Source organism: Pseudophryne corroboree, chromosome 4, assembly GCF_028390025.1.
Source record: "Pseudophryne corroboree isolate aPseCor3 chromosome 4, aPseCor3.hap2, whole genome shotgun sequence".
In the NCBI taxonomy this organism is placed as follows: domain Eukaryota; kingdom Metazoa; phylum Chordata; class Amphibia; order Anura; family Myobatrachidae; genus Pseudophryne; species Pseudophryne corroboree.
Window position 1 is genome coordinate 276,172,249 of NC_086447.1, and position 26,063 is coordinate 276,198,311.

At 50.1% G+C, this 26,063-nt stretch overlaps 1 protein-coding gene across 2 annotated transcripts in view; it reads left to right on the forward strand.

Annotated features, from left to right (window-relative positions):
- Positions 1–26,063, forward strand: part of SCHIP1 (schwannomin interacting protein 1) — an 821,995-nt gene that overhangs the window by 107,220 nt on the left and 688,712 nt on the right. Inside the window, exon 1 of one of the 2 annotated variants that reach the window (XM_063916147.1) lies at positions 16,806–17,067. The exons of the other annotated variant lie outside the window; for it this stretch is intronic. Coding sequence (XP_063772217.1) covers positions 17,011–17,067 — 57 coding nt within the window. The 5' untranslated portion in view covers positions 16,806–17,010. Of the gene's footprint in view, positions 1–16,805; positions 17,068–26,063 lie in introns of those variants that run through there. 2 annotated transcript variants of the gene reach the window in all.

Sequence of the window (26,063 nt, forward strand, 5' to 3'; positions counted from 1 at the left end):
GTCTCCTCAAAAACGTCATATTTATACATAGTTTATTTATTGGCCAGTGAAGAGTAACATTATGTATATGTATGGTAAATTGTTTAATTGTTTATTTAAATCTGACTCAATGATTTGATCCATGCAAATAAATAATGTAGAATTTTAAATGAATACAAGATTAAAAAAAAAAAAATCTTTTTTTTTTTTTTTTTCCCCATTTAGCTTTTATGTAACTGGCATGATTTGAATATGCTCTTGCTGATTGCTCGTTTATAAAAGAAATAACCCCAGAGGAAACGTTCAATGTGAAAGAGACTATTAAAAAAAGGCTGAAGGCTCCAGGGTGCCTTTGGTTCATTTACATCTGGAAGTTGAAACATTTATCTTTGGCTGTTTGTGAATAATTCATAAAAAGTAGAGCTTTGCTTTCAAAGAATAAATATGAATAGTTGTGATGAAATATTTGCATATTATATGCCTGTCTTCACAATCAGGAAAATGTGCTGTCAGGTTTCTTGAAGACAAGAACTCGTTTTCCTCTAATTCAAATAAATAAAGAAGTCCTATGATAATTGCTTTACAGCTGAGAACATTCTTCCAAAGCATTATTGTCTTACGGAACTGTAAAGTGCTCTAACAGGCATGCTGTGATATCTTATGCTGCCATGAGTATAGGAAAGGAACTTAATTATAATGCTTCACGAATTGTGTAAATTATCTTTATTTATTTTTTATTTATTTTTGCATTTGGACAAAAAGCTTGAGAATAAAATGACAGTCCCACCTAGCTTTTTTTAAAACAACATGGGCAGTACGGATGGTGTGATGGTTAGCATTACTGCCTCACAACACTGGGGTCATGGGTTCAAATCCCACCATGGCACTAACTGTGTGGAGTCTGTATATTCTCCCCATACTTTCGTGCTCTGGTTTCCTCCCACAATCCAAAAATATACTGGTAGTTTAATTGGCTCCCAAGAAAAAATTAACCCGAATGTGTCTGTGTGTACATGTGGTAGGGAATATAGGGGATCATTCCGAGTTGTTTGCTCGCTAGCAGCTGTGCAAACGCTATGCCACCTTCCACTGGGAGTGTATTTTAGCTCAGCAGAAGTGTGAACGAAAGGATCGCACAGCGGCTACAAAATAATTTTGTGCAGTTTCTGAGTAGCTTCAGACCTACTCAGCGCTTGCGATCACTTCAGACTATTCAGTTTCTGTTTTGACGTCACAAACACGCCCTGCGTTCGCCCAGGCACGCCTGCGTTTTTCCTGGCATGCCTCCGTTTTTTCGAACACTCCCTGAAAACGGTCAGTTGACACTCAGAAACGCCCACTTCCTGTCAATCACTCTGCGGCCAGCAGTGCGACTGAAAAGCTTCGCTAGACCTTGTGTGAAACTACATCGTTCTTTGTAATAGTACAACGCGCGTACGCATTGCGCCACATACGCATGCGCAGAAGTGCCGATTTTTTTGCCTGATCGCTGCGCAGCGAACGAAAGCAACTAGCGATCAACTCGGAATGACCCCCAATGATTGTAAGCTCCACTGGGGCAGGGACTGATGTGAATGGGCAAATATTCTCTCTGTAAAACTCTGCGGAATATGTGTGCGCTATATAACTAATAATAATACCCTGTTTTACATTAAACTTTCCTGGAGGTTTTACGGGATGCAGTCATAAGGTCGACATTCTCAATGTCAGTAGTTATAATTTCAACACCACAATGCCAATAGTTATGATGTAGACATTGTTGAAATATCGACCGGCAGCATGTTGATATCCTCAGAATGTTGACATGTGAAAACCTGGCATTATCAGAATGTCAACAATAGGCAGAGCCGGCCCTAACCAATATGATGCCCTAGGGAAGATTTTGGCTGGTGCCTCTAGCACCGCCGCTAATTCCGCCTCTGCCCCTTCACCCCTTTCCCAGCACCATCACGGTGATGATCACCCCTCACCCATAGCAGTCCTCATTTTGGTATTCCTACCCCCTATATTTTAAATAGGAACATTGCGCATTTGGCGCACAGTCTAAAAAGGGGTGTGTTCTTGCTGAGAAGGGGCATGGCCACACAATAGTACCCCCAATTCAAATTATCCCACACACTAGTGCAACTTTATTCACACACATAATGCCCCTTACACATATGCCGAACAGGGACGTGCAGTCAGGGAAGGCAGGGGAGGCAGTGCCTCCCCTGTCATTAATGATTACAATAATACAAAGAGATACTTATGACACATTCTGTGTCATAAGTAAATGCTTTATATTATTGTATTCATTGTAAAAACAGGTTTAAATTAGTGTAGGCGGCACCGGGAGCGGTGCCTCTTGCGGACAATTATAAAGGACTGGAAGCGGGGGGCGGGCAGGGGGCGGGGCTAAGAGATGGGCAGTAAAAAGCCCATTTAAAAAGCGCTGTAAGCGGCACTAGTGTGAGTGCCTCAGTGACAGAGGCGTGCTTGCAGCCCATATCAAAGCACGCCCCTGTCAGTGAGGCAGATATGATTGGGCACCAGAATCACAGCTCCCCCCTGGGGTCCAGCCCACCCTCCACCCTTAGAGAGGCTCCTGCACCAGAACACCTGTCTGCTCACCTCTAACTGATTGCCGGGTCCCGCTCTCACTGCCGCCGGGATTGCTCCAGGTAAGGGCCAGCGTCAGGGGCGCCGCAGCACAACATACGCCGTCATCCTCCGCCCCTCCACATGTCCGTGTCCGCGCCGCTGTAGAGAGCCGCTGTACAGATCCGCATGTCCTGCCATCACCCGTGTCCGTGCTGAGCGCTGCTGTGTACTACAGACCATAGACTGCCCTGCGCTCTGTGTTTCAGATAGCAGGGCAGCACATGGACCGTACACAGCAGTGCTCAGCACAGAGATGTGCGCACTGTGCCAGGGTGTGGGGAAGGGGGAGGGGGGGGGCATGGCAGGCAGGCAGGCAGGCAGGCAATCAATTACACCATATGTGCCAGGGGAAAAGAGGAGGGGGGGGGGGTCATTACTGGATATATGCTGGGGCATAGGGGGGGGGGTTATTACTAGATATGTGCTGGGGCATAAAGGGGGGGGGTGATTATTAGATATGTGCTGGGACATAAGGGGGGGGGTGGTTACTAAATATGTGCTGGGGCATAAGAAGGCAGTGATTACTAAATATGTGCTGGGGCATAAGGGGAGGGGGGGTGATGTGTGTGTGTGTGTGTGTGTGTGTGTGTGTGTGTGTGTGTGTGTGTGTGTGTGTGTGTGTGTGTGTGTGTGTGTGTGTGTGTGTTGGGGTATAAGAGGATGGGGGTGATTACTGTGTGTGTTGGGGTATAAGAGGAGGGTGGGTAATTACTGTATGTGTGCCGGGGTATAAGGAGAGGGGGACAATTACTACCATTGTCTTTATCAACCAGCCTGCAGCTGTAATCCCACTTCCAGGCAGACCCTCCACTGCTCTCCTTAACCGGCCTTGGCTGCTGCTGCTTCCCAGACTTCGCTGGCATTGGCGGCGGCATCGGACTGGGAATTAACTCCGACAGCTAATTCCCAGTCCGATGCCGCGACTTTAGCAGGCATTGGCAGCTGGCATGGGCGGCAGTACAGTAGCGGGCACTGGCAGTGGCCATAGTGGCGGTCACATGGCCGCTAACACTGTGACATCTGCCTCTGCTTGGATACAGATGTGTCCTCATACATCTTGCCTCAATATGCCATGCAGCAGGAGATGCCTGGCATGAGTCAGCTGGCAGCTTTGCTAACGTTGTGTGCCTTTTTTATGAAAATGCATCTTATTTGCATTACTATGTGGCTAGAATGCACAAGCAGCTTCTGCTGTTTAAAATGATACAGTATGCGGCATGCCTATATTCTGTGTGCGACTGTGACTGTATCTGCATACGAAATGCTACGTTACAGTGATTTCTAGGAATACACTGTAACGTAGCATTTCGTATGCAGACACAGCCACAGTCACACAGAATATAGGCATGCTGCATATCATTTTAATCAGCAGAAGCTGCTTGTGCCCCTAGGCATACCAAATGCCCTAGGCATTTGCCTAGTTTGCCTAAGCCTAAGGCCAGCTCTGACAATAGGGTTAGGCTGCAGGATGTGAGGGTTAGGTACTAGGGTGAGGTTAGAGGTAGGAGAAGAATACTTACTGGAACTGCCGCTCTGTCAGATGTCTGCACCAGTACTGACCACGCATGACATGGAAGCTGCTGCATCCACATGATGAATGTCGACATGCTGCATGTCAACATTTGGACCATGTGGACATTCTCATGTTGATATTATGAATGTCAACCAAAGCTGGATCACCCACAAGGCAGTGTAGGTGGCTGCCCAGTGCCCATCTGCCACCTGCACTCTCCAACTGTTTAAAATTTTCAGTGTATACCTGTACTGCCAGGCTCTCGATTCCGTGTGTGTCTCAGCCTCACCTACTCCGTGTCTCCGTGTCTCCGTGTCTCTCAGTCTTAAGGGCCCAACACACTGGCATTAATGAACGAGAACTCGTTCATATCGTGCAGTGTGTAGGCACCAACGATGAACAATGCGTGGCCCCGCGCTCGTTCATCGTTGGTGCCCCGTCGCTTATGCATACAGGCAGGGCCGGTGCAAGGTTTCTCGTCACCCTAGGCAAAACTTCAGCCTGCTCGTAACCCCCCAGCGACCAAAAGCACACACCAGTATCCATTCTCCAGCCCATCATACACATTGCACCAGGTAGAGCACGCTGTTATACGCATTGCACCAGGTAGAGCACGCCGTTACACGCATTGCACCAGGTAGAGCACGCCGTTATACGCATTGCACCAGGTAGAGCACGCCGTTATACGCATTGCACCAGGTAGAGCACGCCGTTATACGCATTGCACCAGGTAGAGCACGCCGTTATATGCATTGCACCAGGTAGAGCACGTTATACACATTGCACCAGGTAGAGCACGCCGTTATACGCATTGCACCAGGTAGAGCACGCCGTTATACACATTGCACCAGGTAGAGCGCGTTACACACATTGCACCAGGTAGAGCACGCCGTTATATACATTGCACCAGGTAGAGCACGTTATACACATTGCACCAGGTAGAGCACGCCGTTATACACATTGCACCAGGTAGAGCACGCCGTTATACACATTGCACCAGGTAGAACACTTGGCAATTATGATTACAAAAACAGGACAATAAATTATTCTAAACACATTATTAAATAATACATTTTATATATGTAATGGGTTTATGGTGCTGCTATGATAGGAGCCACAGACCGGATTTAGACACTACAAAAGTGTTTCGGGAGGAGGGCGAGAGGGTGACAATGCTGCTGTGCTGTTATCATACCAGAGGTATGCGTTCAGGATTCCGGCAGCCGGAATCCTGACAGCCACCAGAATACCGATGCCGGCATCCAGAGGAGATCGGGATTCCGACTACGATATCCCGACAGTTGGGATCCTGAAAGTAAGTATGTACTGCCACCACTGGTTTAGTGTGCGGGGGGGGGGGGGGGGGGGGTTGGTTTAAGCACACTCGGGGGGGGTAGGGTATGGGAGGTTAGGGTTAGGCTTCAGAGAGGGGGGGTAGGGTTAGGCACTAAGGGGGCAGGTTAGGTTTAGGCTGTGGGTAAGGGGAGGGTTAGGTTTAAGAACTACTGGGGGGAGGTTAGGGTTAGGCTGTGAGTGGGAGGGTTAGGGGAAAGAGGTTAGAGTACTCTCTGCACCCCTGTCGGCAGTGCTGAGATTGGGATGCCGGTGTGTTTTCTCATTTCTAGCCTTATATCACGTAGCCCTGGCTCAGCTCACTTGTATAAGTGCTTTTGACCGAAGCACATGTTTTAGGCAGCTTGACATGATGATCCCAGAAGTAGCGGGTGCACCACAGGTAGCAGCAGTGCCTGCACAATAGCTTCATGTTGTATTCTCATAGATCCTTAGCTTGGTCTAGTTGTGAGTGTGGCGCTGCTCTGATATTCCCACCACCACTCACAACTAGACCAAGCTAAGGATCTATGAGAATACAATATGAAGCTATTGTGCAGGCACTGCTGCTACCTGTGGTGCACCCGCTACTTCTGCTTGTGGCCCAACCTCAGTGGTTGTTTCAGCCATCCACTACTAGTGGATACCCACCACTCACCTCATTCAACAGTCACGGCCATGTAAGCTGAGAAGGAGTCTGGGACCTGGGAGCGCCGGGGAGGCAGCAGCAGCGGAGACAGACGTGTGGATCGCGGCCTCACACACCGTCGGCTCTGCAACACCTCCTTGATATGTGATCCACCGCGAACATTTTCCGCCCTCCGCAGCTGGCTCACTCCCGCCGTTACCAGCATTTATAGGGAGGTGGGTAACATGCGGGAGAGGGGGGGCGGGATGTAATCGCGGGCAGGGGGGCCGGCATCATGTAATCGCGGGCAGGGGGGCCGGCATCATGTAATCGCGGGCAGGGGGGCCGCGCCAGCATCATGTAATAGCGGGCGGGGGGGGCGGTAGCATATAATCTCGGGCGAGGGGGCCGGCATCATGTAATCGCGGGCGCGGGGGCCGGTAGCATGTAATCGCGGGCGGGCGGGGGGGGGCAGGCAGCATGTAACTGCGGGAATGGGGCGGGTGGGATGCAATCGCGGGAGAGGGGGGTTTATCATGCGGGAGGGTGCTGTCATGGTGCTGGGCGGGAATATGCAGGGTTATCATCGCGGAGGGCGGAGGATTGTGAAAGAGGAGCGGTGAGCAGACAGTGGCAGTGCTAATAACATTGTACATAAGTAAGAGCCACCCTACTTACCGCCCGATGCGTTATACACACAGTTCTCACTGTCAGTGCCGGCTGATTATAGTTGGGCGGTGCAGCATCCCTGCTCAGCTGTGAAGCTCAGCTGAGCTAAGGGAATAAACAAAGCAGTCTTTCATCGGCAACGTGCAGCGCCGCCCTCCAGTGGCCAGCGCTCATAGGCAGCTGCCTAAAGCTGCCTAGTGGTGGCGCCGGCCCTGCATACAGGCCAATATGGAGAAGACTGGACGAGATTGTTCATATTAGCATGCATTGCTATGGCGCCGGGTGACGTGGGGGAGTGAAGAAACTTCACTCCCCCCCGCCGTCAGGTCGCCCGTCTGCCGTATCGGCGGTTGGGCAGCTCGGCAGCGGGTCGCTTAGTCTGTAGGGCCCTTTATTCTCCTCTTGTGTCTCTCAGCCTCACCAACTCTGTGTCTCTCAGACTTGTTCTCCTCTTGTGTTTCTCAGCCTCACCCACTCTGTCTCTCTCAGGCTTATCCACCAGCCTCACCCCCTCCCCCTCTTGTGTCTCTCAACCTTATACCCCATGTCTTTCAGCATCATTACTCTCCTGTGTTTCAGCCCTGCCCTCATCATCCTATGTCTCTCCAGCAAATCCCATTGAGTCTCCCAGTCCTGTGTTTTCAGCGCCTTCACCCGTCACACTTCATTTCCAACCCCAGCAGCCCCCACCCAACTTGTGTCTCTAGCCCAGATCACACTTGACTTATGTCCTGTTGCCTGCTAAGGATGCTCCTCCTCTTCACGGATGGCAGTGGCTCGTCTTCTCTCCAATCCAGATTTAAAAAACCTTTATTGCGCTGGTCACATGCCGGGTTTCTGCATCTGCCTGTACCGTGCTGAATACAGCATTTAGAGAACAGCACTGTTGCACAGGCAAAGGATAAGGAGAGTTATGGTAGACTTACCATTGTTAACTCTCTTTCTGCGAGGTACATTGGGTTCCACAGGGAAACATCAGGGTGTAGAGTGGATCTTGATCCAGAGGCACCAGCAGGCTAAAGCTTTAGGCTGTCACAGGATGCATTGGGGCCTCCTCTATAACCATGCCTCTAGGCACTGTGAGCTCAGTTTCGTAAACCAGTCCAATGCAGGGGCAGGTAAAAGATAAGGTAGATGTTAGTCACATAGAACCACATTCTCACGACAGGAGAAGGGACCAGCGGCTAATGCCATACAAACCCATAGAAGCTAGGTGTGTCTGGGTGGGTGCCCTGTGGAACCCAATGTACCTCGCAGAAAGACAGTTAACAATGGTAAGTCTACCATAACGCTCCTTTTCTGCAGCAGGTTACATTGGTTTCCACAGGGAAACATCGGGGATGTCCTAAAGCAGTTCCTCAAGGGAGGGGACACGCCTTAGCAGGTATGAGAATCCGGCATCCAAAGGAAGCATGCTGGGAGGCGGAAGTATGAACGGCATAGAACCTAATAAACGTGTTCACAGAGGACCACGTAGCCGCCTTGCATAATTGTTCTGCGGACGCGCCATGGCAAGCCTCCCAAGAAGGTCCAACAGACCAAGTAGAATGGGCATTAATAGCAGCACGAGACCAGCCTGCGCATAAGCTTGTGCAATCACCATTCTAATCCATCTGGCCAAGGTTTGCCTATTCGCAGGCCAGCCACATTTGTGAAAAACAAACAAGACAAAAAGGGAGTCTGACCTCCTGATAGAGGCAGTCCTCTCCACATACATATGGAGAGCCTGTACCACATCCAAAGACCGCTCTTTGGAGGACAAATCAGAAGAGATAAAGTCCGGAACCACAATCTCTTGGTTAAGGTGAAAAGATGACACCACCTTAGGTAAATAACCTGGGGGAGTTCTACGAACTGCCCGGTCACAATGAAATATTAGAAAGGGTGGATGACAGGAGAATTCGCCTAAGTCCGACAACCTTCTAGCAGAGGCAATAGCCAGTAAAAACAAGACCTTGGCTGTGAGCCATTTAAGGTCCACTGACTCAAGAGGTTCAAATGGAGACTCTAGCAGGGCATTTAGTACAACAGCCAGATCCCATGGAGTCACAGGAGGGACATAGGGAAGCTGAATCCGTAAGACACCCTGAGTGAATGTATGAACGTCAGGTATAGATGCAACTTTTCTCTGAAACCATACCGACAAGGCAGATATGTAAACCTTGAGGGAGGCTAGACAAAGGTCTAAGTCCAGGCCTCTTTGCAGAAAGGCCAGAATTCTGGAAGTTCTGAATCTGTATGCATCATAATTCTTATCAGCACACCAGGTGAAGTAAGAATTCCAGACCCTGTAATAAATCTGAGCTGAAGCTGGTTTATGGGCTTTTAACATAGTTTGGATGACCGCCTCAGAGAATCCTTTGGCCCTCAGGAGTGATGCTTCAAGAGCCACGCCATCAAAGCCAGCCTGGCCAGGTCCGGATAAAGACAAGGGCCCTGTACGAGGAGGTCTGGGCGCTGAGGAAGTAGAACAGGACGCTCTGTCGATGGGCCCTGCAGGTCTGAGAACCAATGCCATCTGAGCCATGCTGGTGCGACTAGAAGTAGAAATCCTCCTTCTTGTTTGAATTTCCTCAGGACCCTGGGCAGGAGTGACACTGGAGGGAACACATAGGGCAGCCGAAAGTTCCATGGCATTGCCAGTGCATCCACGAGCACTGCTTGAGGATCCCTTTTCCTTGATCCGAAGACCGTAACCTTGTGATTGTGTTGAGACGCCATCAGGTCTATGTTTGGTAGACCCCACTTGTCCACAAGGAGTTGAAAGACTTCTGGATGGAGACTCCACTCTCCGATGTGCATGTCTTGGCAACTGAGGAAGTCCGCTTCCCAGTTTAGGACGCCTGGAATGAACACTGCCGATATTGCTGGCAGATGGTGCTCCACCCAACAAAGGATTTTTGACACTTCCATCATAGCCATGCGGCTTCGAGTGCCGTCCCACATGGATTAACCTCTGCAGAGGGCAAGAATGAAATTGAGTGAACTGCAAAAGTCAGCCTCCCACCCTGGGGTCCACCAGGGGGAGGCCCGCCCCATAAAGCGGCAGGCTTGTCTTGTTTAGAAGCAGGCTGAAGGGCCGCCCAGGACTGCTTTGCCTTGGGCTTAGTGGTTTTGGGAGCATGAGATTGTCTCGGGTTTACCTGACTTTTTGCTTTTCCTTGAGGCTAAAAGGAAGGAAAAGTGGTACCCTTAGCCTTCTGTGCAGAAGGATTAGTATTTGGGAGAAAGGCAGTCTTAGCAGCCGCCAATTCATACACAATTTTATTTAGGTCTTCCCCAAACAAAATGTCCCCCTTAAACACCTTAAACACCTTAAAGGTCTTTTTGGAGTCTAGGTTCATCTTCTGTGACCTCAACCACAGAATACGGCAAGCCAGGACAGACGTAGTCAACGCCTTGGCTGCCAATACACCCGCCTCAGAGGACGCCTCCTGAATGTAATAGGTGGCGGTGGTAATACGAGACAGGTATTGTCTGGCATTGTCAGATATATCCTCGGCCAACTCTTCCTCTAATGCCTGAACCCATGCTTCAATTCCTTTGCAGCCCAAGAGGCCGCAATAGTGGGTATATGTACAGCACATGTAAGGGAGTAAATAGACTTCAGGCATCTCTCCACACGCTTATCTGTCAGTTCCTTCAGTGAAGTGACAGTGGTGACAGGCAGAGTGGATGACACCACTAGGCGGGTGACATGAGAATCCACATAACTCTGCAGGGAGGGGATAGCGAGCCAAGGCCCGTTTAGACAGAGGGAATTTCTTCCCTGGATTAGACCAGGGCTCCTGCCTGATGTCCACCAAATGGTCAGAATGGGGTAATAGATTTTTAATCACCTTCTGCTGTCTAAACATATCAGTTTTCTTAGCCACAGTAGTGGAATCCTCATCATCAGTGATTTATAGGATTTGCTTAATAGCAACCACAAGGGCAGGGACATCAATTTGGAATGGAGAATCCTCGTCAGAAACATCTTATTCAGTGTCTGACAGGACAGTATGCTCCCCCTCTTCTTCAGATGAAACATCTAAGAGATTAGTGGATTGTGAGGAGGAAGCAGCCCGCTAAGATGACCCAGAGATATGAAAGTGACCTGGAGTAGATTTTTGCCTGACCAAGGAATGATTTAATTGTTGCAACTGGTTAGACAAATTTTCCGCCCAAGGTGGATTAACCATAGGGACAATTTGTGGCTCTAATGGCACAGGTGGTCCCATAGGGGGTGTAAGGCGATCCACCAGAGTACCCAGTAGGTTTGTGAATGCAGCCCAGGGTGGCTCCTAATTGGTTACAGCAGCTGCGGAGTGACTGGGAGATGTATGACACATAGTACACAGACCACCATACACCAGTTCCCCCTCTAGTAAATCTTTGGCGCATGATCTGCATGATGCAGGAGCGTCCACAGATTACTGCCCTTCTTGTTAGACATTGTACACAAATGCAACAACAGAGAGCGATTTAGTACGATAAAGCCAGGCAGAGTATGATACCTGCAAATAAATCCGTTAGTATGTGACTGAATACACAGTACATAACACCTGCGAATAAATCCGGTATTATGTGCCTGCGTACACACTAGAATACATGTAATAGGCAAACAATGTGATGTACTATATATATATATGACCCCGACGCACCTAGTCCCCTAGGGACAGAATATAGTGATAGATATATCTGGGAAACACTGAAAAGTGAAACCACACAGCAGATACAGGCACACATAGTCACAGGCAATGCAGATAATTATTATGACAATAAAGCTGCACTGGACTAGTATATGTATGTATGTATATATATATATATATATATATATATATATATACACACATGTTGAGTATCCCATATCCAAAATGCTCGGGACCAGTTCCCCTATGCTGGACTTTCACCCCAGGTACTAGCAAGCCTTATTAAATGGGGCGTTAGTACACCTGACCTGTGCTCTAGTGCCTTAGTGGTCTAGTGGCGTCCCTGCTCGGTGACAGTGTCCACGCCAGCGCCGCGACCCGTCTCCCTAGGTCGCGAACGGAACGCGATTTAATGGCGGGTCCCGCCTGGGGGACCCTCTTACCTCCTCCCTGTAGAAACCACGCGAACTAGGAGAGCGACTGCGACCATGTGCCTAAAGCCGGAGCGTCTCCGCTGCAACTACCCAGGAACAGGCCACGGGAGTATGCAACGCCGCTTGGGAGGTGATGGAGCTGCTGTGCTGACGTGTCAACAGCCCAGTTTTGAAGAAATTTTCTGTCAGAAAAAGCCTGTTCAGGGCTGCAACCCACCTGTTAAGTGACCTGCTGCTGCAGACACCAACTGAAACTGAGCTCACAGTGCCTGGAGGCAGGGATATAAAGAAGGCCCCAATGCATCCTGGGACAGCCTAAAGCTTTAGCCTGTTGGTGCCTCTGGATCAAGATCCACTCTACACCCCGATGTTTCCCTGTGGAAACCAATGTAACCTGCTGCAGAAATACATGGACTGGACTACCGAGATTCCAGAGGGCCCAGGACCCCTTGGAATCTCGGGCCCAGTACAAATGTTCCCTTTGTAACCTCCTGTCGCCAGGCCTATATGTACTACAGGCTCAAGAACACTTGTAAGTATGAAATATGTTAGCTATGCATAGTAAAGCCCATGACACCTATTTTATTTTCTAAACAGAAAAATTGTATAGTCTTTTATTGATTTTTTTTTAAAGTAAGAGCAATAATAAACTTGGATTATCAAAGGCAAAAAAACAGTTATACAGTAGTTGCTACCTCCTAATCATGCCAGTGTTAACTCTACTCCCCATTCCAAGTGTCTACCTAAAATATCTGGAGCATACTTGCCGACTTAATAGCTGCTCCCTCCAGGAGCGAGCAGCCAGGTCAGCTCACCAGGGGGAGTGGCTCCAGAAAATGGGAGCGGTCTGGGGGCGTGGAGGCACGATCACATCATCATGGCCCCACCCCCCGCTTTACAATGCCCACATTACCATCAGCAAAAGTAGGGTGCAGAGCTACGACGACGCGATTCAGCACAAATTGCATCATTGGCCCGCCCACTGTTCCTCCGTGTGTGGAGGATGCGGCGGTGAAAAGTGGCTGCTGGCGGAGGATGAGTAAAATGCAGGAGACTTGCCCACTTTTCCGTGTGGCCTAGGAGCGCCACCCGATTTTTGGGAGTTTCCTAGCCATTCCAGGAGAGTAGGTAAGTATGATCTGGAAAATGAAGAGTTCTCTCTCTTGAACTTGATAGGACATTATACATACATGTCCTCCCTACCACTCTGTCATTTGCCAAATTCAGTGGTTTTGTGAGAATCCAACTGTACTAGTATTAATCAAAATTAGCAAGTGATATGGCACAGTGGCAGCGGTGCAAGTGGGCGGGTACAGGTAGGTACTGCGCAGAGCCCTAACTACGCGTGTGCCAGGTGTGCCTGGCACACAGCGCAGTCGCCCTGAGGGCACAACGGTAAGCATGTCAGTTGCTTAAAATGAGTCAAATTGACTCATTATCAGCCGCCTGTGCTGTGTCTGCCGTAGCCGGAGGAGAAGAGAAGAGGAGCAGCTCCGGGGGCAGGGGAGGAGGAGGAGGGAGGGGGACTGGAGCCGCAGCAGCGCTATGTAATTGGTAGCGGTGCTGCATTGGCTGGCCGGCGCTGCAGTGAATGCTGGGATGCGCTTCCCTCATCCCAGCATTCACAGCGGCGGCGGGCAGCCAATGCGGAAGGAGAGGGACAGCTGCAGCGGCTCCGCTACCAATTACATAGCGCTGCTGCGGCTCCAGTCCCCCTCCCTCCTCCTCCTTCTCCCTGCCCGTGAGGAGGTGGATAGGCTGGTTAGTTGGGGGGAGGCTAATAGTCTGTTATTAAATAAAAAAAAGACCAAAGAAATCATTATTGATTTTAGAAAATCAGCGAGAGCTAGTCTGTTGCCATTATCTATCGCTAACCTGGAGGTTGAAAGGGTGAAATGTTTTAAATTATTGGGTACTATTATTAACGATGATTTAACTTGAAGTGCTAATGCTGTATCTATGGTTAAGAAGGCGCAACAGCGATTGTTTTTTTTTTTTTTAGGAAACTACAGGCTGCTAAATTATCTAAAAAATATTTATTGAATTTTTATTGCTGTGTAATTGAAAGTATTTTAACTTATTGTATATCTGTTTGGTACGGTAATTGTACCTCAGTGGACCGAAAATTGTTGGAGCGAGTAGTTAGGACAGCTGGGAATATCATTGGCACTGAGTTGCCTACAGTGGAGGAGTTATTTATTAGATACAGTATGAAGAAAGGAAATAGCATATTAAAAGATTGTGAGCATCCATTCCATTGTCTGTTTGTCCTATCGCCATCAAAGAGGCGCTTCCGATGTATTAAAACCAGGACTTCACGGTTTATAACAGTTTCTTCCCTTCAGTTATAGTAAGAATGAACCAGTTTGGGGAATTCTGATATTTAATCTATGCTGACTGATTTGCATATGCGTTGATCCGGTTGTAGTTTCATTGTTCTGCACAAATTTTTGTTTGACCAATGACAAATAAAGTATCTTATCTTATTTTTTGCGTGCCTACGGCGTACACTGCCCCTATCTTGCATAGGGGGGGGGCGCCAATGCCGTTTTTTGCACACAGAGCTAAAATGCCTAGTTAATGCACTGACGTACCCTTAAGAATTTAGCCGTGGGTACGCCGTACCTACCGCCTCCGGGCCGCCTCTCTATCCGCTGCTGCTCACCGCGCCACTGCTGCTTGAGGGGAGAAGAGAGCGCAGCGTGCGCCTCTCCTGCCCCTGTGGGCGGGATGTACTAACCTCACCCGCCGCTTTCTTTGGCTTTTATCAGCGCTCCTTGTCATATCTTCGCGGCTACTGGTCTACGCTCGCTACCCGTTGCTCCCCCACGTTCCCCGTCTTCATTCTCCTCTCTCTGGCATCTGCATCATCACCGCTGCGGCCACTGAGTCCTCCGCTCTCAGGGTTCAGGATCCGGCGTCCCACAAGCCAGTGTGCGCCAGCCAGGAAGCTGTGGCAAGTGCGCATGCGCAACTGCCAGGGGGAGCGCAGCACTGACCAAGCTCTACGGAGAGTGGAGGACTCAGTGGCCGCGGCGGTGATAATGTGGATCAGATGGCAGAGAGAGAAGAATGAAGATGGGTAGCGTGGGGGAGCAACCGGTAGCGGAGCGGAGACCAGTAGCCGCGAAGATATGACAAGGAGCGCTGAGAATAGTCAAAGAACGCGGTGGGGGAGGTTAATACATCCCACCCTCAGTGTCTACCTTCAATTCGGCGCCGGTCCATGAGCCAATCAGAGCTCGCGGACCGGCAGCCAAGGACCACGAGCTTTGATTGGCTCACGGATAGGCGACTAATTGAAGGTAGACACCCGCACTGCTGCCGGAGACTGAGGGGACGGAGAAGCGCACGCTGCGCTCTCCTCCCCTCACACACAGGACAGCAACGCAGTAAGCAGCAGGGGAAGGGAGGGCACTGTGAGGACATGTGTACCTGGCACTGGGGGCATATCTGGCACTGTGGGCATCTCTGTATCTGGCACTGGGGGCATATCTGGCACTGTGGGGGCATTTCTGTATCTGGCACTGGTGGGCAATATATATCTGACACAGTGGGGGCATTTGTGTATCTGGCACTGTGAGGCAACGTGTATCTGGCACTGTGGGGCAATGTATATCTGGCACTGTGAGACAATGTATATCTGGCACTGTGGGGCAATGTGTATCTGGCATTATTAGGGTCATATGTGTATCTGCCCCCCCCCCCCCATATGCGTATCACGCGCCCATTTTCATTGGCCACAGCCCATGTGGCATTTTGCCATACCCATTTTTTGGCGCGCGCATACAGTACCTGTAAGACATTTTTTCTACTTGCACCACTGCACAGTGGCACAAACTAGAGGTAAGGGCAAATGTATTAAGCCCTGGAGAGTGATAGAGTGGAAAGATATATCCATGAAGAAGTGAAAAGTGTGGAGAAGTGAGCCACTGGAGAAGTTGCCCACGGCAACCAATCAGCTGCTACGTATAATTTTATAGAATGCATGGTTGCCATGGTCAGTTTCTCCACAGGCTCACTTTCCACTCTTTTCACTACTTTATGAATAGACCCCAATGAACCAACTTACCAGCTCCTGTCATTTTTCATATACATCCTGTAACATGGCAATTAGGAGCTGATTGGCTGGTACTTTATTCTCTCCACTTTATCACTCTCTAAGGTCCAGTACCTGAAATGGGGCCACTCTGGTTGTCCTAGCTGTGATTAAGTTGGGGATTTATATTGCATATGCAGCTGCATTTTCTTGGTTATGGAACTGCTAATTACTGCAGAGAACCTGCCACCCAGGAAAGAATATAGAAGCCCACCGGAGCCATCGCAGAGTCCTTCGCAATTACATACTCATACGCAGCAGGGACATTCAGTCAGGGGAGGCAGGGGTGCCAGTGCCTCCCGCCATACTACTCCAGAGTCTTGACTATAAGGGCGAGATTCAAATGTCATCGCCTCCTCCCGGCCGAGATCACACCCGCTGGCAACTATTCAGCATTTTAGCTTGCTTCCCCTGGGTGTGGCGAGCTGAAATGCGCGAAAAGTGAACTGTTTGGCTGCCCACACGGGACTTTTCACGTTGCGCCCAATAGTTTAGTTAGGTTTAGCCGCTTTACTGCAATGGGTGCGATAAACACGAAATCGGGGGACATTTGTATATCGCCCCCTGCGATCTCCCGTCACTTTAGATGGGAGATAGTGGGCGATAACATTTGAATTTCAACCAATAAATTTGTGGAATAATACAAAGAAGATAATTATACTGTAACTTGAACATATCCTCTTTATAGCATTCTACTAATTTTCATAGTGATATGTCACCAAATATGCTGTGCTGCAGGGAGAGAAGGCAGGGAGAGGCAGTGACCAGCTTTGCCTCCTCCCTGTATGTCAGGAAATACCTGGGGCTGGGGGCGTGGCTGAACTGCAGCCAATAATGCTGCATAGCAAACAGACCCTGTGAGGCTCAGATCAGATCTGCCTCATGAGGGGGTGAGGCCTGTGCTCTCACTTCCACGAAACACAATCTCAGCAGCCTCGGCTCTCTCCCCTGTGTTTCCTGTCCCCTTCCCAGGCTGCCGATGGAAGAGCTGGCCCAGGGGACAGTCCAGCTGTCAGTGGTGGGAGGACCCGGCAGCAACAGCAGCAACTGAGGTCTTGCCGGAGCCTGTGACAGGAGTTAGCAGTATGTGCACCCAGTACTCCTGCAGCGCATGGTATCACACAGTAGCCAGCTACCGCCAGGTACTGCGCCCATCCTTCCCCTCCTCCTCTCTCTTCACAAAGTCCCCTGGCAGTGCTTCCCTGTGCCATGTGTTATCCTATATTACCCTGTTCCCCCGGTGCCATGTATTAACCTGTGCCCCCCACCCTTGCCATGTGTTACCCTGTGCTATGTATTAGCCTGTGTATCCCATGCTATGCGTTACCCTGTACCATGTGTTACCCTGTGCTATCTATTAGCCTGTGCCCCCTTTGCCATCTGTTACTTTGTGCCCCCCTATGCCATGTGTTAACCTGTGCTCCCCTGTGCCCTGTTTTACCTTGTGCCCCCCTGTGCCATGTTATCCTTTGCCCTCTCTGACATGCATTACCCTGTGCCCCCTCATACTATCTATTAGCCTGTGCCCCCTTTGCCATCTATTTCTTTGTGCCCATCTATGCCATGTGTTAACCTGTGCTCCCCTGTGCCATGTGTTATCCTTTGCTCGCCTGTGCCATACGTTACCCTGTTTCCCCTGTGCTATTTATTAGTCTGTGCCCCCTATGTTATGTGTTAACCTGTGCTTCTCGGTGCCCTGTTTTACCCTTACCCCCTGTGCCATGTGTAATTCTTTGCCCCCCTGTGCCATGTGTTATACAGTGCTATATATTAGCCTGTGTCCCACTGTACCATTCGTCACCCTGTACCATGTGTTACCTTGTGCCCCCTGTGCTATTAGCATGTGCCCCCTTTGCCATCTGTTACTTTGTGCCCCCCCTGTGTCATGTATTACCCTGTGCCCGCTGTACTACTGTATATGTTACCCTGTTCTATGTATTAGTCTGTGCCCCCTGTTACCCTCTTACTCCTGTGCCATGTGTTACACTTTGCCACCCTGAGCTATGCATTACCCTGTGCCTTTCTGTGATATGTATTACCCTGTGCCATGTGATACCCTGTGCGACTCTGTGATATGTATTACCCTGTGCCATGTGATACCCTGTGCGACTCTGTGATATGTATTACCCTGTGCCATGTGATACCCTGTGCCTCTCTGTGATATGTATTACCCTGTGCCATGTGATACCCTGTGCCTCTCTGTGATATGTATTACCCTGTGCCATGTGATACCCTGTGCGACTCTGTGATATGTATTACCCTGTGCCATGTGATACCCTGTGCCTCTCTGTGATATGTATTACCCTGTGCCATGTGATACCCTGTGCCTCTCTGTGATATGTATTACCCTGTGCCATGTGATACCCTGTGCGACTCTGTGATATGTATTACCCTGTGCCATGTGATACCCTGTGCGACTCTGTGATATGTATTACCCTGTGCCATGTGATACCCTGTGCCTCTCTGTGATATGTATTACCCTGTGCCATGTGATACCCTGTGCTTCTCTGTGATATGTATTACCCTGTGCCATGTGATACCCTGTGCGACTCTGTGATATGTATTACCCTGTGCCATGTGATACCATGTGCCTCTCTGTGATATGTATTACCCTGTGCCATGTGATACCCTGTGCGACTCTGTGATATGTATTACCCTGTGCCATGTGATACCCTGTGCCTCTCTGTGATATGTATTACCCTGTGCCATGTGATACCCTGTGCGACTCTGTGATATGTATTACCCTGTGCAATGTGATACCCTGTGCCTCTCTGTGATATGTATTACCCTGTGCCATGTGATACCCTGTGCCTCTCTGTGATATGTATTACCCTGTGCCATGTGATACCCTGTGCGACTCTGTGATATGTATTACCCTGTGCCATGTGATACCCTGTGCGACTCTGTGATATGTATTACCCTGTGCCATGTGATACCCTGTGCCTCTCTGTGATATGTATTACCCTGTGCCATGTGATACCCTGTGCGACTCTGTGATATGTATTACCCTGTGCCATGTGATACCCTGTGCCTCTCTGTGATATGTATTACCCTGTGCCATGTGATACCCTGTGCCTCTCTGTGATATGTATTACCCTGTGCCATGTGATACCCTGTGCCTCTCTGTGATATGTATTACCCTGTGCCATGTGATACCCTGTGCCTCTCTGTGATATGTATTACCCTGTGCCATGTGATACCCTGTGCGACTCTGTGATATGTATTACCCTGTGCCATGTGATACCCTGTGCCTCTCTGTGATATGTATTACCCTGTGCCATGTGATACCCTGTGCTTCTCTGTGATATGTATTACCCTGTGCCATGTGATACCCTGTGCGACTCTGTGATATGTATTACCCTGTGCCATGTGATACCATGTGCCTCTCTGTGATATGTATTACCCTGTGCCATGTGATACCCTGTGCGACTCTGTGATATGTATTACCCTGTGCCATGTGATACCCTGTGCCTCTCTGTGATATGTATTACCCTGTGCCATGTGATACCCTGTGCGACTCTGTGATATGTATTACCCTGTGCAATGTGATACCCTGTGCCTCTCTGTGATATGTATTACCCTGTGCCATGTGATACCCTGTGCCTCTCTGTGATATGTATTACCCTGTGCCATGTGATACCCTGTGCGACTCTGTGATATGTATTACCCTGTGCCATGTGATACCCTGTGCGACTCTGTGATATGTATTACCCTGTGCCATGTGATACCCTGTGCCTCTCTGTGATATGTATTACCCTGTGCCATGTGATACCCTGTGCGACTCTGTGATATGTATTACCCTGTGCCATGTGATACCCTGTGCCTCTCTGTGATATGTATTACCCTGTGCCATGTGATACCCTGTGCCTCTCTGTGATATGTATTACCCTGTGCCATGTGATACCCTGTGCCTCTCTGTGATATGTATTACCCTGTGCCATGTGATACCCTGTGCCTCTCTGTGATATGTATTACCCTGTGCCATGTGATACCCTGTGCCTCTCTGTGATATGTATTACCCTGTGCCATGTGATACCCTGTGCGACTCTGTGATATGTATTACCCTGTGCCATGTGATACCCTGTGCCTCTCTGCGATATGTATTACCCTGTGCCATGTGATACCCTGTGCCTCTCTGTGATATGTATTACCCTGTGCCATGTGATACCTGTACCTGCTTGTGCCCTCTGTTATCCTGTGCCCCCCATGCTATGTATTACCTTGTTCCATATGTTGACCACTGTGCCCATTACTGTACTGCTTGCAGAGGGTAGGGACTATATATAGGGTGGTAATTGGAGTAAATCTGGCTCTGATACTAGCCAGTTCCTCCCCAGCCATTGACCTCACCGCATGTCACTGATACGCAGCACTGACACGATAACAAAGAACAACAACTCCCAGGGTTGACCTACAGATGTGTCCCCTTCTAGTGTGGTTGCGTTCGTTTCCGTGATGTGTACGCATTACAGAAACACTATGCCGCCAGAGGCTGTGATTATTTGCAGCCATAGCAGTGAGTGGATCGCAGGTATGAGCTTACACACGCACCCGCCAATCTAGGGAGACACATGACGCATTGCAGCTACAACATAAAAAGACACATCTCTGTGGCTATGCTGACTGGCGGCGGCAGTAGCGACTCTGGCGCTGATCGCTGCTGAAGGCAGTTACACTCCTCAAAAATGGCAATCACACACCTGCGTTCTTGCCACCACTCCCATGTTAACTCCCCCAAAATGTCCCCTTCCTGTCAATCACCCTGCGTATAAAATGTCAGTGCGAGCGTGATGGCAAAGGTAGCTTGGTGCGTGCACACTGCGATTGCGGCACATGCTCAGTCTGCTGATAATTGCTCCATTGTGAAAGCGTCAGTATTGCGGACAAACATGAATTGGGCTGCACATACTGTATATGTAATTCTAAGCAACATATACATCTTAATTTCTTTTTCCTAATGATTGAAAACTATCCACGGTGCTTCATCCGATTCACAATGGTTGTACAACTTCTTTATCTACATGGACACAGTTGTACAGAAGTAATGATGTCAATGGAAAAGGTTTCTATAATTTTTCTAATTCTTTCATTCTTTTGCTTGGTGTGACTGCATCAACATTGACATCAAACACTTTTCATTTACAGTGCAGTCATTTAACATCTGGCACGGGAAGGTGAACTGAGCAGCAGAATATAGTGGAACAGTTGCCTAGCAACTCGCTGCTCTGCAGTACCTGGGTAGTACTACCTGCAGGTGATAAATATCGATAAACCTCTCCTTTTATAAATCACATTGCTTTAAAGTGATATTTCATGTTTTCTATACAATATTAATAGCACTAATAAAAATGTAATTGGAAAATATGAACTAGAAAATATTATCACATGCTTTATGTTGATGACGTTCCAACATGAATACCTTAAACGTGGATTACAAACAGTGGGGGTAATTCAGACCTGCGTTTTCACACAGCGGGCGATCAGGTCTGAACTGCGCATGCATATGTACCGCAATGCGCAGGCGCGACGGTACGCAGTGATGGGGAGTGCTGGGCAGCAACGGGATGGTGCAAAAAATGAGATCGCACCGGCGATCGCAAGAAGATTGACAAAAAGTGTCCAGAAAAACGCAGGAGGGACCAGGCGTTTGGAGGGAGAATTCCTGACGTCAGCTCCGGCCCCGATCATCGCAGCGGCTGAGTAAGTCCTGGGCCATGCAGAGACTGCACAAACTGCTGTTTGTGCAGCTCTCCTGCACATGCGGTCGCACACATGTACAGCGAATTCCCCCTCCCCCTTTAAGCGGCGATTACCTGATCGCAGGGATGCAAAAAATGTACCCTAACGATCAGGTCTGAATTACCCCCAATAGCTCTGCTGCAAATGATGCTGGTTTGACTGATTGGTAGACAAGCAAGCCTTGAATAGGTGTGTTTCCGCATGTGTAACGGGCCCTTTAATGATGATGACTAGGCCCCTAACAGTGATTTGTTTGATACTTCTAACCCAGACACTACCAGACACTCCATACTTAATATAAACTAGGTGATTCATTGTGCGCTACGGGCGCTCTTCACACCGTCGTAAGGGGCTATGGGGGTCATTCCGACCCGTTCGCACACAGCGGTTTTTCGCTGCGGTGCGAACGGGTGCGGAATGCGCGTGCGCGACATTGCCTGGCGACAGGGGTCGCCGGGTTACGTCACGGCTACCGACGGAAGCGGTCGCAGCGGCGACCGCTAAGAAGATTGACAGGAAGGAGGCGTGGATGTGCAGACCCGGACCGTTGGAGAGCGTTTTCGGTGAGTGGTGAGTAAAACGCAGGCGTGTCCAGGACAACGGAGGGCGGAGGAGTGACGTCAAAGCCGGGCCCATCATCGCTGGATCCATCGCACAGGGTAAGTATGCACAGCCCTAGTCTACTTCTGTTTGACTCTTTTTTAGCTTAGCAGGGCTGCACAAGCAATCGCAGACCTGCTAAGCTAAAATACACTCACCAATAGGCGTGGACTATTGATCGCAGCAGCAGCTAAAAGTTGTTGGCTGCGATCAACTCGGAATGACCACTGATGCCCCCTTAACCCTTGCATACCCTTGTGGCGTGCAATATTTGTATTATATGGAGTATTACCTCCAATCATAATTGTGTGAGTGGTTAAATATTGCACGGAGAAAGGGCGTGCGATGGCTAAGGGGTCGTAGCCCCTTGCAACGGCGTGAACAGCGCACGCAGGGCCTGATGAATCACCTAGTAGGTGCTGTGGTTGGGGGAGTGGCGGGGGAGATGGGGAGGGCGTCTGGGGGTGCCGCGGGTGAGGGAGGGATGGTTGCGGGGGTGGCACGGGTGTGTGGGGGGGGGGCTGGTGTGGTGGTGGGGGAGGGGCGGGTGCCACGGGTGGGGTCCGGAGCCACCGCGGGTGAGGGGGTGCCGCGGGTGGGGGAGGGGCAGGTGCGGTGGGTGGGGGAGGGGCGGGTGTGGGGGTGCTGCGGGTGGGGGAGGGAGTCCGGAGCTACCGTGGGTGGTGGAGGGGTGTGTGTGCGGGTGCCGCGGATGGGACCTGGAGGTACTGTGAGTGGGGGAGGGGCGAATAATGCTTCTCCTCTTGGAAGCAGGTAGGCTGCTGTCCTCTCTTTGGCAGTGGCTCTCCCGGAGACTCGCACAGCAGCCAATCACTATTAGCGCTATTAGATGCATTTAATAAACGACAGCTCCCAGCAGGCCTTAGCGCCGGAATGCTTTGGCGCTAAGGGCTGCTGGGAGCTGTACTTTATTTAGTGCGTGTACTTCCCTGTAATGCGGCGCATTGGGACACCAGCACTAACAATAGTGACTGGCTGGCAGAACTGACTGGCTGAATCAATGTAAAAGGTATGAGTGCTCTGCACTTCACAGCACTGTCACCTTTTACATTGATTCATTGATTTAGCGTACAGGCATTACCCTCCGTTATATCACCCACTCTATCCGTTACATTAGCCATCTCGGGGGTTCCAGGCCGGCAGCCCAGGTGCTGTGTTGCGGAGTCAGAGCCTCTGGGGATCTGGGCGCTGCTGTGGCTGGAGGCACTTCTGTGACATCACCCACAGAGGAGGCTCCGGGGCTCAGAGAGTATGAGGCGCAGGGAGGGCTATGAAAGCCTTCCACTGCGCTGCTGTCATACACATCTATGCCGGTGGCCGCAGCAGCTTTTGTTACACCTGCGCTGCGGCTAGGGAGTGGGGATTGTTGATGCCGGAGGTGGCAGGTGGACTGGCAGCAGGACATAGGGGGTCATCCCGACCAGATCGTAGCTGTGCTAAATTTAGCACAGCTATGATCATCTTCCCAGACATGCGGGGGGACGCCCAGCACAGGGCTAGTCCGCCCCGCATGTCAGTCCAGCCCCCCCCGCACAAGTACATAAGCATCGCACAGCGGCGATGCTTTTGTACTTGTAGAGTAACTCCCAGCCAGCGAAGCTCCTGCGGCTGGCCGGGGGTTACTAGTCGCTGCCCTGGTCGCAGGGGCTGCGTGTGACATCACCCAGCTGCTGCATGCCGCCCCCTCACAGTCTGGCCATGCCTCCGTTGGCCGGACCGAGCATACAAAACGTGCACCATGCCGCCCCCTCCCGCCCAGCGCCCGCCTCTGCCTCTAACGGCGCATGCGCAGTTCTAACCTGATCGATGCGCTGTGATGAACTGCAGCTAGCATACCTCCCAACTTTGCATTTTCCTAAAGAGGGACACACGCGCGGCTCCCGAAAAAAAAAGCCCAGCTTCCATCACTGAGGGGGCATGCCCAGCGCTCTGTGAGCCGCTGGCATGCCCCCTCTCCCTCTGACTTCAGGGCAGCGCGTGCAGGAGCCTCCCAACTGCCCCCCCCCCCCCCCCCCGGGACACTGCGGCCTGAGGGTGGGACAGCGGACAGTCCCCAAAAAACAGGACTGTCCCGCGAAAATCGGGACAGTTGGGAGGTATGGTAAAAGGTTTTTTTCCCCCTATCTACAGCACAGAGACTTGCTGCAGATGCAGTGGCATACCTTCCAGCTGCACCTTTTTTGGCAGGTACAGTACCTTTTTTTATGGTCTGTACTGATTTTTGGCTCTCCAAACTTCCATTGAAAGTATAGGAAAAGGGGCGTGGCCACGCCACTGTACCCGTGGCCACACCCCCTTTTTTGAATTTGTCCCGATTTTTATGTGTAAATTGTTGGAGGGTAAGTTGCTGCAGATGCAGTGGGCCTATTTTGAGGTGTGGACCTGGAGCTGCAGCTCCATCAGCCCTATTGTTAATCCTGCTCTGGGAAAACACAGCAGCCAAAGGGCAGAGCCTCCCATTGGATGTAACCTGTGTGGAAGGGCATTTCTCGTCCAATCATCTGCGGACTGAGCGTGATAGACCTGCTGCTAACCCAATCAGAGCTCCTAGCCACTCCCAGCGTTATCCACACAGTCACAGAGTGACAGATCTGGGCAATTATATAGGAGATACACATCTGTCATCAGTAACACATATAACTGTGCCATGGGTTACTTGCTTCTCATTTTAATTCACTAAAATAAAGAACTTATACTATCCATGCTAACATCCCCTTGGTTTACATACGTTTTACCAGCTGATGGGATGCCGGCTGTCAATTTCCAGTGGCATCCCACCCGCCAGAATGCCAACAGGTGGGCAAGAGTCCACTTGCAGGCTCGCTGCGGGCTAGGTGGCTCGCCACAGGAACTATTCCCACTCTATAGGTGTCGTGGACACTCACGTGTGGGAATAGCCCTGATGCGACAGGATTCTAGCTGTCGGCATTGTTGACTGTCAGGATTTCGGCGTCGGTATCCTGAATGCCGGCATTTTTAACTGCAACCCCTCCCCTTGGGTGAGATGTCTCATTACTGCAGCCTGAGACGGGACAGGACATGACAGGGATAAGGAGGGATAAGCTCTCCCAATAAGAGCTGTTCTTTGTGATGTAAGAACTTCTAGGCTTATGACCCAGGAGTCCTTCTATGTGTGTGCCTGATGATGCCCACATTGCAGGGGAAACTGGGAGGAATCCAATTGGATTCCTCTCAGGAAGAATGCGATAAGAAGCCCACAGGCTTCTGTTAGGCAACGTCATCTACAGATGGCATTGTCTACTAGGTCCAAGCTCCAGAAAGTATCACTTTCCAGAGCTTGGTACATATGGGAAATGATGCCAAAACTCTGAAAGCTATTTTTTTCTGAATTTCTGCTGCATTTAGTAAATCCTGCCCAAAGTGAGACAAATGAAATGTCAAAAGAGCAATAACATGTAGGCTACACAATAGACAGTGACTTTACAGGGAAAACACAATACAATATACAGCGTATCTCCTAACTTTCTAATCCTCTGGTACGAGATCTGCCGCGCCGGAGGCGCGACCGTGGACTGAAAGGGAACGGAGCTTCAGAAGATGGGGTGGGGCCTCAACAACCCCCATTTTCGTCATTTTGGGGGAGTGCCCAGCGCTCCCTGAGCAGCTGGGTAGCCTGCTGCTCAGTCCTTGCACTGTTTAGATTAGAGATGAGTGGGCTAGGTTCTCAGAGAACTGAACCCCCCCGAAATTTGCGATCCAAGCCGGGATCCAAGCCCGCTTGGGGTTTACCGCCCGCCTTGATTACATGATTGAGGCA